We start from the raw sequence: 16,567 nt of genomic DNA, 5'->3' as shown, positions 1-16,567 counted from the left end.
AAAAACAAAACAATTCGATATGTATATATGTATTATGATGTGTATGTTTAGGAATGAAGTGTTATATAAATCAGGCAATGAATGATATATAAACAAACCAATTTGTAAAAACTTTCAGAATATAGACAGGCATAAAAGCGGAAAGTTTGGTGTTTGTAAATGCTAGTGAATTTGAGATTTTTGCCTCGGAGTGTGAGAAAAGTCGGGCTTTTAAAATAAATTCCACACATATTTAAATAAAAGATAAGACAGTAGGAAAAACCGTTAAACTTGCCAGTTGATTATTTACACAACTTTTTATTACAAGTTTTCCGAAAAGTGATGTTTAAATATGCAAATGCATTATCTGATCAATCACGTGCTTTTTGCATAAATTCCCAGAACAGAATTCTGAGCTAAAATAAATGCCTAGATGTATATATGTTTACAATCCCTTGCACTGAAAGCAGTCATGTTATGGAAGCAAATCTCAAAATTGACCAGTCAACATGTTTTCCGGGCGTCATGGTTTAATGTGGTTTATATATATTATATCTACAGTTTGTTTGTGTGCTTTATCGAGCATGTGACAGGGAATGCAGATAATCTGAGTTGATGCATTCATACTGATTTGCATGCGCGTGTGTCAACATGCACGTCAGCACGACTGACACATTGACACCTGAGTCGTCCATCTTCTGAGGCGGCTGTAATCAGCTTACTGTCATACTGACATGTCCTGGATGTCATTGTGTCTCTTACGTACACATGATCATATTCCCATAATCCCGTCTCACACACGCACGTCTTATTGTAACACGTCAAAATATTAATCTCTTGTGTCTCAAAGTGCATCGACATTAAGCAAACACCACACTGTTACAGGTCTTTAACACTGTTTAATATATATGAAATGAAGTTTTTAAAACTCACTTTAATGTATATATGCATCAAACTCAGGTGAAAATGCTGTTTATTGCTGACCTGCTAGATTAAAATTCCACTTTAATTTGCAATGAGACTTAAGCCAAGAATAAGCAGACTGCAAATTAGATGAACAAATATTGTGAGGCTCACTCAGAGGTGCGGTGACTGGGTCAAGTCACCTGCGCCCACGTTTCATACCCAGACTCCTCCGGGGCACTCTGCCTAATTGGTCGGCTAATTGAAGCGAAATGAAAAAAGGCATCGGCCGCCATTCAGGGTGTGTGTGGAATCTATGAAAGTAATTGTGTCTCCAATCATGCTTTATCCATAAAGTAATGATATTGATTTAGGCGTTTTGAGAGAATGCCAGAGAAACATGTATCTGCATGAAGATGTGACACATAGCCGGGGAGGACGTTTTGATGGATGATCTCTGTGCACAATTTTTCATTTAGTGCGTAGGAGTGCAGCTTGTGAGTTGATGTGCCCTTGACAGGCACAAAGTATTGTGCCACAGTAAGCGGACAGCTTTTCCCTTTTTTCAAACACATCAGCATTAACCTTGGTACCCCCAGCTAAGGACTTATTGAATCTGCATTTACCGCTTGCATAGAGTCAGAAACAGAACACACGTAAAAAATTTCAGATATGAACTATTTAGTTAACACTGGCAGCGGTATTGAGGTTCTTGTTAGTCTCTTGAGGTGTTTGGCGCTGCTGTCAGATGTGCTTTGTTGATTAATGGCTCCCCCATCGATCATAAGGCAAAGTGGACAGAGGCTGTGGACAAAAACATCACACTCTCTGTCACTGAAAATTGACTTTTACTCAATAATTTTCTTAATGAATGAGTGGTTGTATACAACACTGGCTTCATATGTAGCACAACAAATGTGGCTCATGTTTTTCTCACACTGCTGGGAATACTTGGAACTACTTTGGAAGTTCACTGAATTAATTGGTTACCAAATGCTTTCTTAACACAGTCAAAGAGATTTTTGGGATAGACAAAAATATTGTAAAGCACCAGCAAGCCCCTAAATTAGGTGACCAAGGTACAGTTTTGAATACCCCAAATGAAAACATATGTAAAAAAACCCCAAAAAAACACTATGATAGAACCTGAAGAATAAGACGTGCCCACTTCTGTTGCACGATTCCCACTTCAGGCTAAAACAAACATGCTATTTTTTGGTTCCAGTTAAGAACCAGATTTTTGGGTTCTGATCCAATTTATTTTTGGTTAGGAACCGGAACAAAACTGGTTCCAGAGTAACTTTTTGATTAATGTCGAACTTTGGAATTTCCACTGGTGTTTAAGTTTTTAATAACTCGTAAGTAGTTTACCAGGATGTTTTGATAATGTAGATATACTGCAACCATATCTTAAATACATTCCTTCATAGTTACTTGGCAGAGCTCGTATTACTTTACTGAGTTTCAGTATTACAGCTCAATGCTTTAATCGCAAGAGAAACTTTTTAAACTCTACAGATTGATTCTTTAATTTTTTGCGACAGAAACATAAAAATGTGGAACAACCCCTCGAATGTTCCAAACAGCCACATTCAAGGAGCCACTTTGTAGTTTTAAACGTCTGATTCTGCACTCAATCTTTTCTTTTCATATGCTATGAGCCTTATCTAAATCTATCTTTTTGTTCTTTTCTCCTCCAGTTACACTCTCCTCTGTCTCCGGCACCGGGATTCGACAACCACATTCTGTCAGACAATGAGGTAAGTGTGTGTTAAACTCCCTTATTCCCCAAACTGCCGTCTCCTCTCCCGAGACAGCAGCACTTTACCCAGTGAATGCCAATGCTTCCAGCTCCAAAAAAGATTTTTTTAAAAAGTGGAAGCTGTTAAAAAAAGTCACAAAGCCTCAGACAATACGCTATGAGGGAAAAACCTCTATAGGTTTATCTTTCTGTGTTCACATTTCAAGGTACCTTAAATCAAAATCAAATCAGGTTTATTTACACAGTACATTTAAAAACAACTGCAGTTAAACAAAGTGCTGTAAAAATGACAACATAACAACAACAACAAAATGGTAGTAGAAATTACAAAGCAATATTATATGTACACAAATATAAAACAAAATAAGACTGGTAATATATCTGTACATACATACATAAAAAGATTTGAAAATATTAAAAACCACTATAAGCAACCGAAGGCAACTGAAAACATGTTCGTCTTAAGATTGGTCTTGAAAGTGTCAATGGAGGGAGTACATTTAATTGAAAGCAGAAGGCTATTGCAAACTTTAGAGCAGCTACCACAAACGTATGATCTCCCTTACTTTACCTGTCTTGATGTTGGGACAGTTAAAAGACATTGCTCTGAAGATCAAAGTGGCCCAAAGTTGGAGTAGGGGCAGATCAGTTCAGCAATGTACAGGGCTGCCAACCCATGTATGTCTTTAAAAACACATACAAGGATCTTAAAATCAATCCTGGGACCTTAAAATTAATCCTGGGACCTTAATTTTAATCCTGGTTTTAATTTTAATATCTGTAGTTGTGTTTCTGAAGTTTTTTACAAAATAAAGGTAACTCAAGTGTGTTCCTTCTCTGTCCTTCAGTCAGCAGTGTACTCAACAGTCAACAAAACAAACTGTGACGATGCAGTGAACGAGGAGGACAAAGAGCACGACTACAGCAGCATCGCAGAGATCAAAGGTCTCGTCACAGCCTCTTCCTCCAGTGACCTCTACGCCACGGTCCGAGATATCTACGCTCAGCCCGATGAGCCACAGCCGGGGGAAGACCCCATCATGGACAGCACAGATCCCGGCTACGAAACCATCCGCATCCCAAAGACTAGTAGCTCAGATGATGACCACAGGGCCGGGCATGGAGCGGAGGGGTCAGATGTTGCCAAGGCAGAACCGGACTACGAGAGCGTCGCAGAGCTGGGTCTGGGCCGGGAAACGTCCCGCCTCTGAGTTTTTCTGTCGTCTTCATATGTAGCGACTTGGGAGAAGTGTCCTCTCTACCATCTTACAGACGTCACAGTGGGGCTTTGAGCCTGCTACCAAGCATGCTTTTGGTGCATGACTTGGGGAAAGCAGCAGAAAATGGCTCACTACAGCATCCACCGTCAATGCATGAGTGTCCTCTTGACAGCTCGGGTACGTTTTTTCATATCTGAAGTTTTAATTTATCAACCATAATGAATGTCATTGGTACTGGTAGGCCTAGTAGAAAATGAACTGTAGTACCTCATTGGGCATTAAAGCATAACTTAGGTATTTTTCAACACGGCCTCTATTATGTGTTGACTTATGGGCACAACATTTTTTAAATTTGGTCCAATATTGGGCGAGAGGGCTGCTTCCAGCAGACATGAAATAGGCTGTAATGTAACCACTAGGGACATTCAGCACTGTCAATGTACATCCACTAAAAGTAGGACTGCCCCCTAAAACTCGGAGATTCATCAGTTTGGTTCATCAGTTGAATCATCAGATTTTGCCAGTCAGTTTGCTGTGCAGCGCACACCTGGGGACGTTTTGTTCACCAGATTTTGCTGCGGAGTGAGTGCTCTTGATTGTTGCCTAATCTTTGGTAGGGGCTGCAGCAGATGCAATGCAGTGGCTTTGAAGAAGAGACACTTTGCACTGTAAGGCTCAAAAATAACATAATCTTCTCTACTCTGCTTAGAAGCAGTGAATTTACAGCTCACAGTAACTTAATATGACACAGCGTCTGACTTTTGTTTGACATCAAATGAGCATTTTTGATCTGTTGTTAGCACCATTAGCTTGTTTAGTAAATCACATAAGTGCCAAAGTCACACTGAAGGTCCCTCTGAGCCCTGTTTAAACTGTAAAATTTAATACTGAAAAGAAAAACAACAAAAGAAGAATAATTGAATATTCAAATTGAACCACCAAATCGATTTGGCTGACATAGTTCTGAGTCGAGTACAGGTTGTAGGCTCATAATAACAAATTAAGCCTGTCAGTGGCAGTGACAAGCACTTTTTTAACTCCTTTTAAAAATCAGTAGCGTGTATAGAGCCATCATATTTGGGTTATTTATTTATTTCAACCAAACCAGAGTTGTTGAGTGGTGGAACAGTAAAAAGACCAACCAAGAAAGTTTTTGTGAGTTAGAATTTGTTTTTGTTGACTCTGACAGATGTGTTTTACGATGATAAAATTCTTGTTTTTTAAATGGATTCTGGTGGGTTTTGATATTACCACTTCAGAGCAGTATCCCGTTTAACAAAAAATATCCTACTCTTAAACAAAAAAGATCTCTCTCTGCAGAAATCCATAATTTTGTCGGCACCTGTAATAACTATCAGATTGTCAGCGGCAAAAAATAAGCACTTTTAGTGGACTTAAATTGACAGTGCACCATTACCTCAAGTCTAGGTTTCCAGCAGGTGGCTGCTGGCTGTAGCCCTCTCACGTAATACTGGACCAATTATTAAAAATTGTTGTTCCCATTAGTCACTTCGACACAAAAACATGGGGAAATAGGATCCAGGGTGAAAAATACTAGTTACCCTTTACTCATGTGGATGAGAGCACTTTGGATTGTCATTAAATTTACTGTTTTGTCATTTTGACAGTACATATTATGGACACATATGACAACACTTATGTGAAAAAACAAACAAAAAAATCAAATAAACATCCAGTTGCAACATACATGCAGCATTTCAAGGGTTAGCTGAGTACACTATCAGTGCCTGTGATTTAAAAAAAGAAACAACGAATTCAGTGCCATATACTCATGAAATTCATGCACTTACTGTACATATGAAGGAACGATTATTTGTATGCCCCTTCTGCAGCTGCTAGTGACTTTCTAGCTTCCTCTAGGTGACTCAGTGTCATGTTTTATTGAGGTGTCAGAGGGTGTATTTCTAGCTATTCTTTGTCAGGTCTGGCAGCACCTCCCATGTGCATCCTCTGCTTAAAATTCATGTGAATGGGCATGGAGAACAAAAGCCAGTCTCATCTGTGACCAAATGGGTAGTTGAAACAATTCATTAGATAACACCACCAAATAGAAACAATGACTTTTTGACTGCTATGTATATGTTTTTTTATTTGAGACTATAAACTGCAATTGAGAAACGAGGGAAGGAAGCTTGTTGTTTCACTAATACATTGTGAATGCATTTTTAGTCGTTTTACAGTCCATATCAGCATTTTTTTGTGAAACTCATATTTATTTGAACATGCATATTGTTGTGTAATTGTGAAATTTTAGATTATGTCTGTGAGAGAAAAGTAAATAGAGTTTTCTAGCATTTTATTAAGATACTAAATGAAAGTGAGTTGTGAAGTAATTACAATTGTAAAGGTACGCTTTCCCCTTACATTTTAAGGAATGCATAGTTTTTAAAAAAAATACATATGATGCTTTTTTTTGGTCATTTTGCACAGGTGTCAAAACAAAAATGTGATAAAATGACACAACACACTTGTGTTATTGATACAGATGAATTGACTGTATATTTTGGTCATCATGTGTTTTTGAGCCTAAGTTTGGTACAGTCTTTAGTTGGCATCTCTGATGATTTTAAAGCACAAGGTTTAATATCATGGTACTGCATTTATATCCAGCTTATCAAAAGCATCATCACAGTCCAGCTACATCTCTGCACATTTTAAGTATCTAATGCTTTTTAACTTGAACCATATCTTTCTATTTGTAGCTTGTACTGACGACATGCCAACCAAGGCTTGTATATACATAGAGCAGTATTTTAACCAACTGTTACGCGCTGGAAGTTTTACGTAAGCTTTTACTTATTTGTACAATGTCCAGAGTGGTATAATTTTAAAATTAGTATGTTGAAAGCACTGATGTATGTCTCTGAAGAAGGACAGGGCCATACTGAATTGTTTTTTTTGATTTTAGAATAAAGTCTTAATATTATGAGAATGAAGTTGTAATTTTAATTTAAAATCTAAGTATAACATTATTAAACTTGCAAATTTATGAGAAAAAAGTTGTTGTATTATGAGATTAAAGGCATAGCTGTATGAGAAAAAACAGTTGCAGATTAAACACAGATATCGGCTAACGTATCAAAAAAATTTCAAGTCACCTACATTTGTTACAAGTGATATTGTAATATTACATTTTTTCTTACAAATTTACATGTTTAATCTTGTAATATTATGACTTTTTTCCTTGTAAATCTTTTTTTTTTTTTTTAAATATGTTATTCTCCTAATATTACAACTTTTTTCCCAAAATGTTTTTTTGTCAATATTGCCCTGATCCTTCTTTGTATATGTCTGCCTTGTTCTGAGGAAAACTCAAAACATGTCCAACAGCTTTTTTAAAAAAGATTGAAACTCAAAGTTGTCAAATAGCTTTTGAGACCTGAGAAGTAGTAACCAATCAAGAAACCAGTCAGAAATATGGTACAGTGTTTTGGTACATGCAATGCATTTAAAAAAAAGTGTGTGTGGTACTTTCATTTAAAATTAATGTGTCAATACTGTTGTTCGATGTTTTCAAACTGAACAGGGCTTTTTTTTTTCTTGTTGCTGTACATAGATCTTTTACTGCTACAGTATCTCCCATCTTTGCAGAAAAATGGGTGTCATCTGTTTCCACCCACATCAAAAATATTACAGCATTACCACATCTCCAGCCATGTTTCATTAGACATGCAGGAGCTTGTTGGTGGCACAGACAAAGACAGCTAGCCTGCGCTTACTGGTGTTAGATTCATAAATATCAGACATTTGAAATGCTGTAACGTCTTTCAGCAACTCTACTGTGACACAGGATTTTTAATGCAATCCGCTTCCAGTATTTTATTATTGAAAACAGGAGAATGAAAAGGGGAAAAAACATCATTTCTGAAAAGAGATAATTATCACGGTCACTTACACTTCCCAACAAGTGATGTGGCAGTTTATATCGGGGCAGTGCCATCATTAAGATATAATGGTGTTCACAGAATGCTATAAATGACCTCTAAGGAAATTATCTGTCAAAGGGGATGTTTTAGTGCCAAATCTAACCACGACAATACACACACACACACACACACACACACACACACACACACAGAGAGAGTTAATAGACACTTCCCTAAAATCTCTTATTCTCTCTAGCTGTCTATCTTGGTCATATAAACACACACACACACACATACACACACATTACCCTTCAGGGAATTAGGTTGCAGTGGAGGTTCGGAGATCCTCCCTCTCTGCCTCTCCTTCAGCTCCATAATGAGACCATTTGTTCCCCCTACAACCAGCAGACAACTCTATGGTGACACCTGCCTTTGATCACAGTGCAAGGCCTGTTTTGGAAGTTATGGCCACATCTGTCACTCCGCTCTGTCCAGTTTCCATTCTCTGCATGTAAATATTTTATGACATGAATTGTTCTATTAAAATATATATATATATATATATAATAAATTGTGTCATTGTGTCTTTTTAATTCACTGGGGGCGCTGCCATGTAGAAAGATTGTAAGCTGCATATGATTTTCTACAAAAAAAAAAAAACATTTCTTTTGACATTAACGAGGCTATTTGTTACTGTGATAACATTTGCTGGTATATTCTCTGCCACACTGGGTGATAATCATGATGAATGAAGTAGTCTGCTAAACTTGATTTATCACGGTGCTGTGAACTCTCTAATCAACAGAGACACATTTTAAAGTCTGACGCTGTGCCTTCATTTGAGACGTGGATGAGAGAGACGTGTGAGATCTTCCATTTGGAGAAGCTTTGTTTCGAGATTTTGTTCTATTTTTTTGTCATTTTGTGTCTTTTTGTGTTTCATTTGTGTGTGTTTTTTTGGTAGTTTTGTGTCTGTTTTGTTTTGAGTCTCTCTGGTCGCTATATGTTAAGGCCCTGACACACCAAACAGCAGCTGGCCGTTGGTCAACATTGGGTCGTTGGTGAGCATTCGCAGCCCTTGTCAATGCGGTGTGTCCTGGACCGTTGGCCTTTGTCAGCTTTTTTTCAGCTGATTCAGTATGTTATTAGTCTTCTGGTTTCTCTTTTTGTCTGACCATGTTTTACACACTGTTCTTTTGTTATTACAACACAGGTCTTACTTTTGACCTACCTTTCCCATTGTGTAAAAAATATGCCAAAAATTAAAACTGCATGTTCTTCTATGTCGCTGTTATATTGCAGTTAGCAGAACATGGAAAAAAATATGATTGCTGTATTGGCCAGTGAGGACTCTATCCACCAATATTATGCGATAAAAATATATATATATTTTTAAAGATACACATTTATCAGATGTATCTTTCTCTATCAGTGAGCAACGACTTGAGTCACATTGTGAGATCACACTTTCTTATTTAGTACAGGGTGTAGATTACATGAGAGTGTGTTGGCTGCCTGTGATTGCTGTTATTATGCAGTGTTGAAATGAAGAGCACAGTAAAAACAGCAAAATGACAGCTGGTTTATTGTTATTGTGGCATCAAATACAGTTGTCACAGTAGGTTACTTCTGGCAAGGATGACCTCAGCATTAGTGGTAAACTTGCATTTTGATTCATATTTGCCTGATATCGTCTAGGACTGGAAATCACCAGATGCCCCATGACATGATATTGTCATGATACTTAGGCTACGTCATGACACAACATTATTGCAATTCTAAACGTTTTGCAATATCCCAAGAACTGCATTCACAAAAAGACCAGTGGAGTCAATACTTCCATTTTAGAGTCATATTGTAGTAATTTAGAAGTCCCATGGCACCTGGAAAGTTGGTTTCGTGACTTTAACAACAAAGTTTTAACATATAACATGCTTCTATGGTCAAAGTTTTCCTTTTCCTCGCCTAAATTCACCCTTTTCCCTTTTTTTTTCCTCCTGCCATACCCCTTCCCGCCTGCTTTCCTCTTCATCCTTGCGTCATTGTTTTGAATGGAGCATCCTCCCGGCTTGCATTACCCTCTGTCGGAGAAGGGGGGAGCGGCGAAGGCTTGTGGAGGCGTGTGCTGCACCGACCAATTGCAGCCCGCCCTGGCCGCCGGACCGCACATGTTTACAGGCAGCATTCCGCCGGTAGAGGCCCTGCTCGGTGGGAGCTGCGCGCGGACTGGAGTTAGCAGTAGCCGGAGCTGGAGTCACGTAATGGTCGTGTTTTCAATCGTTTTTAACGTGTGCGGAGAAGTAGCGGCATAAACAGTCGCGCGAAGTGAAATAATTCGACGTGTTTGCCCACAATCGTCGGTGTCCAACTCGTTAATTCACGGATAAATCGCCATTTTGTTAAATCGTGTATCAATGTCATTGCGGTTCCGGAAAGTAACGGTTAGTCCGTATTTTCCCGCCGCCCGCTCAGCTCGCAGGGAGCAGTGGGGAAAACAAACAGGTCGAACGGAGGAAGATTGGTAGCCGGTTAGATGTGGAGGTTGTTTTAGCGGCGAAGGAACCGTTGTCGTGTCGTCGGCTTTTGTCGGGTGCTGATTCAAAGTTACCCAGTTTTCGGTGCTTCTGAGTCCGTTGCATTAAGAACGCTGTTGGGAGTATTTGCCTTCCGAGTATGTTGCCGCTTTCTAACATTTTATCAGGGCTGTTGGAGCGCGTAGTCTACCCGCTGCGGTTTTGTGTTTTTCTCGACGTTGTTTACCGGTTATAATTCGACGTTTAATGATTTAAATTCACCGCTTCGCCGCCTCTGAATTCAGCGAGAGACTTTTAGACATGCATACGAGGCGTTTGGTGAAGCGGTCGATCCTCGGCAGCCGCGTTTATGCGCCGAGTCCGACGGGGGACGGTGCCCCGGTGACAGGAGTGGTCCAGGCTGTCAAGCAGGAAAACAGAGACGTTTCGGCCGTTGGAGCCCGGCGCAGCGTCTACACAGTGCTCATGCAAGACGGGAGCCTCAAGGAGTTTTCCGAGGAGGAGATAGCCGCCGGCTCCAACCACACTGCAGCTAAAGGACCGCTCAAGTCCAGCTTGAAGGTGTGTATGTGTGTGTGTAAAAGCGCCCCGGCCGGCAGGCAGCGCTTCACTGTTTTTGTTGTGCAGTGTTTTGCAGCGTTTAACCGCTTCCTGCACGGGGCGGATTTAACGGTGTCGCCGCCGCTGCTGCTGTCAAATTTAACCAGCAGGGACAAAATCAACACCATTCACAATGAAAATAATGCAAATTCATGTGCATATTGCATCAAATAACTGGCTGTCATGACATTTGGCGACACCAGATATATGGGACAAAGGGCTTGATAGGGCCTGCGCAATGTTTATGTGGGCTAGTGGGTGGGTAAGCCGAGGCAAACAAACACGCTCTGACTGCAGCGTTTCTGGACTGATGTAAAGAGCTTGTTTTTGCAAATTAAGATATAAATGACATATTATAAACACATTTCTTAAAATCGTGCATTTAATTGCACATAAGCTCTTAAACAGTGCATGATATTTTGGACATTTTCATTGACAGATGATGCAGCCTGTCACCCAGATGAATATTATATGGCTTTATTCTGCACAACAAGGCTATTACTACTTTACAACGGTTACAAATAGATAATGTGGGCTTCCTGTTACATTAGAGGCAGAATAGGAAGTTTCAATGATATCCAAATTTGTAGTCATGATGTGGGCCTAATTAGTAGTGACCTAATTGCTTTCATTTCCAACTTGTATGCTTTGGTGTCACATGGCCTCAGATACTGAGTGTGTGAGAAAGAGAACCCAATCCAGCTCTTGGATGAAAATACTGTTTGTGGCATCGAGGAAGTCTCTCTCTGTGTGTGTGTGTGTGTGTGTGTGTGTGTGTGTGTGTGTTTGTCTGTTGTGTCCTTTTTATAGTGAGGGAGTGACTGAGGAATGCATGTGGCCGAATAACGGCTTGTTTACAACTTGATTTGGATTTATTTTCATTGATGTGGTTTTGTGCATCCTTGCATTCGTGTGTGTGTGTGTGTTGTGCTTTGATATGTTATTGATAAAGTGACAGAGAGGCTGTAGTCCTAATTCTAATTTCCGTATCCAAGACGGAAATGTTCTGCCGCTGTTTGTTACCACATATGCTGGACTGCTCGCATTTCCTTGATGTAAATGTGAGCTATAGGGACGGTGCACATCTACAGATGCAGCAGCTGCACGCTGAAATGCGCCTGAATCTCAAATGAACTTGTAAATGCATGTTTGAAACTTTACTCAGACATGTCAAACCTTCACAAAGAGGGATGCGAAAGCTCATTATTGGGAGTTGACAGAGCTTTGGGTGATGGGAAATGCATTGTAAACTTGGGCTCTCTTGTTTTGCATTTGCACATGTGTGTATGCAGTGCTGCACTCACAAAAGCTGTTGCACAATACCGTTACAGTCACCGGTGCAGGCTGGAGTAGTGCAGCTGAGGCTGAGCGCGTCGCCCTGTCTGCACAATGGTCAAGTCTCTTTCAGCTCTCAATTCCCACTGAGGTCGAAAACAAGCCATGAAATGAGGAGGAGGGGTGTGCTGTGTGTGTGTGTGTATTCACATGTGTGTATTCACATCCGTGTTGCTGTGTGTGTACATTGATGTGCTTTTTCCCATATGTGTATTTGTATGTTAAATGAGTTAGAGCTGACTAATTTAAATTTTAGAGTGGGGGTTGTTTGTGAGGGCATGCCGCCCTGTTTGAGCAGCAGCTGTACAGCCAACAAAGCAGGCACCCCCAGGTTGGCAACGGGTGGCATTCTCCAAAGAATTTGGATGCCTGGCACATTGCCCGGTATGGCAAACGAATGCCCCCTGTTCTGAAGGGGGGGCAGGATGCCACTTGTTGACTTGTTGGTTTGTGCAAGTGTGTGTTGTGTGAGCAATTTTACACAGATCTCTCGCTGCTAACAAAGAGGCATTACTTGTTTTTGTTTTTTCGGGTGCCTTTGTTGTCCATGCTGTTGTTGTTTTGCGTTGATCGTACGCCATTGTGGGAGTCAATGAAACAAGCTTGTTGACAGGAGCTGAGTGACTCTTTGTTCTGAAGCGGTGATCCCAGGCAGGCAGGCCGGCGTCGGCTGTCCTTATTGGTTGGCTGAGCAGCATCAGCATGAAGCACAGCGGCCACGGGGTCAAGTCTGGAAGCTGTCTGTGATGATGCATGAGTAATCTTATAGGGTAAAGGAGGTGTATGTGTTTATTTATGTGGGGTGAGTGCTATGAACTTTCAAACACAGGTCAGACACATTTTTAATCCCATTTTCTCAATTTTGATATTTTGTGTGTCCTTCAAAAGTAGTTACATCTCTCATTGGCAAAAATACTCTTAAATGTATTCAGATATTAAAACTTCTATTACACCCAGTGAGTTGGTACTCAATGAAATAACCTAATTGTGATCTTTCTGAGCAGTATTTCAGAAAGAGTTGCAATTTTAACCACGATTCAGTTTCATCAAGGAACCACCAGACCTGTATATTGTATATTTTGAAAAGGTTGTTTGAATCAAGCATAATCACAAATTTATCTTGTTTTCATATTAAACCAATTAGATGGAATAATGCTTTTTTTTTAAGGTCCTGTAAGGGTTCCTTTAGTTAAAAAAGTTAACTTGAATGTGAATTAGTTATTTTTTATATATATATATATAAATCAATCAACTAATATTTAATAAGATATTACAATACCAAAATACCCGACATTGCTTATTAATATGGTATAATCATGTCTATGATTCATCAATTTCATGTAGTGTGGAGAACTTTCAGTATCAATTAGAGCTGGGCAATGTATTGACTCATTAATATTGTGATATGAGTCTCCAATTTTGGGTATTATAACATCTTAAGTGTTGTCTTTTCCTGGTCTTAAAGGCTGTATCACCAAAAAATTATGTAATTTTCTGGTCTTACCAGATTGTTCTAGCTTTGATTGTTCCTCTGTTATTTGCCTTACCCACTTAGTCATTATATCCATTTTACTGATGATTATTTAACCAGCATCTCATTGCGTAAATTTGTGAAAGCACCAATAGTAAACCCTACAATACTGTAGCAATATTGATATTGAGGTATTTGGTCAAAAATATTCTGATATTTGATTTTCCACATATCGCCCAGCCCTTGAGTCAGTGGGTTTTTTTTTAGCCAATGGCTACAGCTGAGGAAAAGTTGCTGGCAACAGTTGCTGCTATTTGAAAATTGCAATACTTCAAATGGCGATATGTAAACATTTGTTCAGCCCTACACTAAGTCAAATACTATGTAAAGCCGAGTTCAAGACCAAAGATTCGCGATGAGAGTAGTTGGGTCTTGCAACTATTTGCAACGTTCATATCTGCAAAGTTCTGCAACCTGCCAGTTTATACCAATGTGACTCGAAAAGACGCTGTATCCTCTTAATACTGACTGCCTGTACTTCTGTTCTAACTTTTGGCTTCTCAGCCTCTTTTGTAGCCGAATAGAATTTGTAGCGTCTTAAGATATGAATAAGAATAGTGATAATTTGATACTTGGTACAGTTGCATTTCTAGCAGTGATAAAATAGCAAAAACATTTTTAAAAAATGAGTCAAGAATTTGAAGCCGTCCATGGGCGCTTCAACCAAATACCCAGGGAGTGTATGCAAATTTATAAAGTAGACTTGAAATAGGAGATCTTCCCTCTTATTTCAATTTCTCCTGTCAATTCCCAGAGCAGCTCCATCATTTAGGGGAGTTGGTGTCATCTCTAATCAGCAGAGAAAACACTAATGGGAAAGGCTGATGATAACGCTGCACTTCTTGGTGACAGCTGAGCTACAGCCCATAGATACTGAAAAAAACACTCCCATATATGATCTACTACTCTAATCGACAAAAGCCAGAAGTTAGCGGATTGTGGTTGTTTTTACTCCAGTGGGAAAATAGACATTGCTGTTTCTCAGACAAATTGATGAGGTGATCCTCTTTCCTCTATCCAAAACAGCCAATTTGACCAGCTGATAGATTCTGACTGACCTGACCAGCAGACTTTGCTACAAGCTGGTTGGCTGTTGAAACAGGAAATGTGCCTCACGCTCTAAAACCAGCCACTGGCAACTGGACAAGCTGAGTCTTACACGACGCCATCGTCCGGCTTAAGTGGAGCTGATATGGGCTAAGTCACATTGTTGCAACTTCTCCCTGCAACTTTCTAGGACAGTTTTATTTGTCTTAAGTCAGAATTGGGCATCAGGAAGTCTAAATTTTGGCTATGTGAGCAATGTGTGGCATCATTGATTAATCATTAATATTTCTAATCCCGGTCACATGCACTCGATGTGCTCACACAAACACTTCCTCGCAACAAAGAACCCTATGAGCTAAAGACACATGGGATTCAATTTATGGTTGGTGTCAGCTTGCTTTATTATGACCTTTGACCCGAAAGGATTCAAGACTCTTTATGCTTGACAAACTGCCCAAAGCAAGTAGGTTATGATTTTCTGTGTGTGGGAGAGATAAAGACTGGGGCGATATGAGGGACACTCTGCATATTTGTTGTGCGCACACACATGCACGCACACACACACACACACACACACACACACCAGCTTTGACACATGTACCTCACATTTCACAACCAATTTGGCACGCTTCACAATTTCCTGGCTCCGTGAAATGCCATCATTCATAAGCCTGGCGAAAGGAAGGAATTGCCGTTGTTTTTATCCGAGAAGTACACTCGTCATACACACAACACCTAATCTTCCCTGAGCCGGTGTAATCCATCTTGTTGTTTTACTCAAGTCTGTGTTTTCACAGGGCGTTTTTGCGCACCACTGAGTGTTCGTGCGGCCGGCCTCTATCATGAGCGATACTCAATACTCATTTCTCCTTTTTTTTTTTTGTTTTACCTCATTAATCTAAGTAAATTGTTCTTTCGGTGTTTGTGTGTGTGCATGTGTGTGTTAGTGATTGACTAGGGTGCCACTGCCTTTTCCACAGTCAACCCTAATCGTGTTACAGTGCTTTGAGATAATGATCACACACATACCCACACACACACACACACACACACACACACACACACATACACACTCATCACTGTAGGTAACTAAAGCCATCAGGCTCTTAGAAACACGCTGAGAAAAGGCCAAAACACAGCCAGAGTGACACACACGGCTGCCCATGCCAATGAAGCGTTCAGCAGTATGACATGCATGCAGGCCAGTGTGTGTCGTAGGTGCATGCAGGTATTCATGTGCAGAAGCATGCCATTCGTTGCTGTTGTGTAAGAGAAGAGATGATGTTGGGCTTCTTTTTTTTTTACATTGCTACAGGTGGGCGTTTTCACATGGGAGAAATGCTTTTATTTTGTGATTGTATGTCAGTGTGTAGTTTACGTCGGTAAGTGTGTGTGTGGTGTGAGAATATGTTTTGTGTAATATAGTTTTGCTGTATGGAGTACGTTTGTGTGTTTAGCATAAGGTTATTAAGCTCTGGTGTCCCCACTTTGACAGCTTTAATTTGAACTTCATTCCAATTTATTTCAATTAAATTCAGCTAGATATAACCAATCTGTAGTTTACAAACCAGCTTGATTGTAAGCTACTAAGTCCTGTATCTTATATTCCACGCCCTGTAGGTTACATTTAGCTCTGATACCAATGATCCATACAATGGCTAATAGTGGTAGGCTGTATTTGTGGTCAGTTGAGTTTTTTTGTTGATTTAAAATCCTCAAAATAAGAGGTTATATCTCTGCCTGATCAGTATTCAAGCTGTCAAACATGA

General features: G+C 39.8%; 2 protein-coding genes across 4 annotated transcripts in view; both read left to right on the top strand.

The window, feature by feature from the left end:
* Positions 1-7,063, top strand: part of pag1 (phosphoprotein membrane anchor with glycosphingolipid microdomains 1) — a 69,174-nt gene extending 62,111 nt beyond the window's left edge. The window contains exons 8-9 of the mRNA XM_042506263.1: positions 2,583-2,642; positions 3,493-7,063. Of these exons, the coding sequence (XP_042362197.1) occupies positions 2,583-2,642; positions 3,493-3,855 (423 nt within the window). The 3' untranslated portion in view covers positions 3,856-7,063. The remainder of the gene's footprint in view (positions 1-2,582; positions 2,643-3,492) is intronic.
* Positions 7,064-10,259: 3,196 nt separating this feature from the next.
* The window catches only part of znf704 (zinc finger protein 704), a 67,295-nt gene continuing 60,987 nt past the window's right edge, over positions 10,260-16,567 (top strand). For all 3 annotated transcript variants that reach the window (XM_042507151.1, XM_042507152.1, XM_042507150.1), the window contains exon 1: positions 10,260-10,846. In XM_042507151.1, the coding sequence (XP_042363085.1) occupies positions 10,586-10,846 (261 nt within the window). In that variant the 5' untranslated portion in view covers positions 10,260-10,585. The remainder of the gene's footprint in view (positions 10,847-16,567) is intronic.

The sequence above is a fragment of the Plectropomus leopardus genome, chromosome 18 (assembly GCF_008729295.1).
Source record: "Plectropomus leopardus isolate mb chromosome 18, YSFRI_Pleo_2.0, whole genome shotgun sequence".
Classification (NCBI taxonomy): domain Eukaryota; kingdom Metazoa; phylum Chordata; class Actinopteri; order Perciformes; family Serranidae; genus Plectropomus; species Plectropomus leopardus.
The sequence above is the reverse complement of the archived record's forward strand: the minus strand, read 5'-3'. Positions and strand labels throughout refer to the sequence as shown.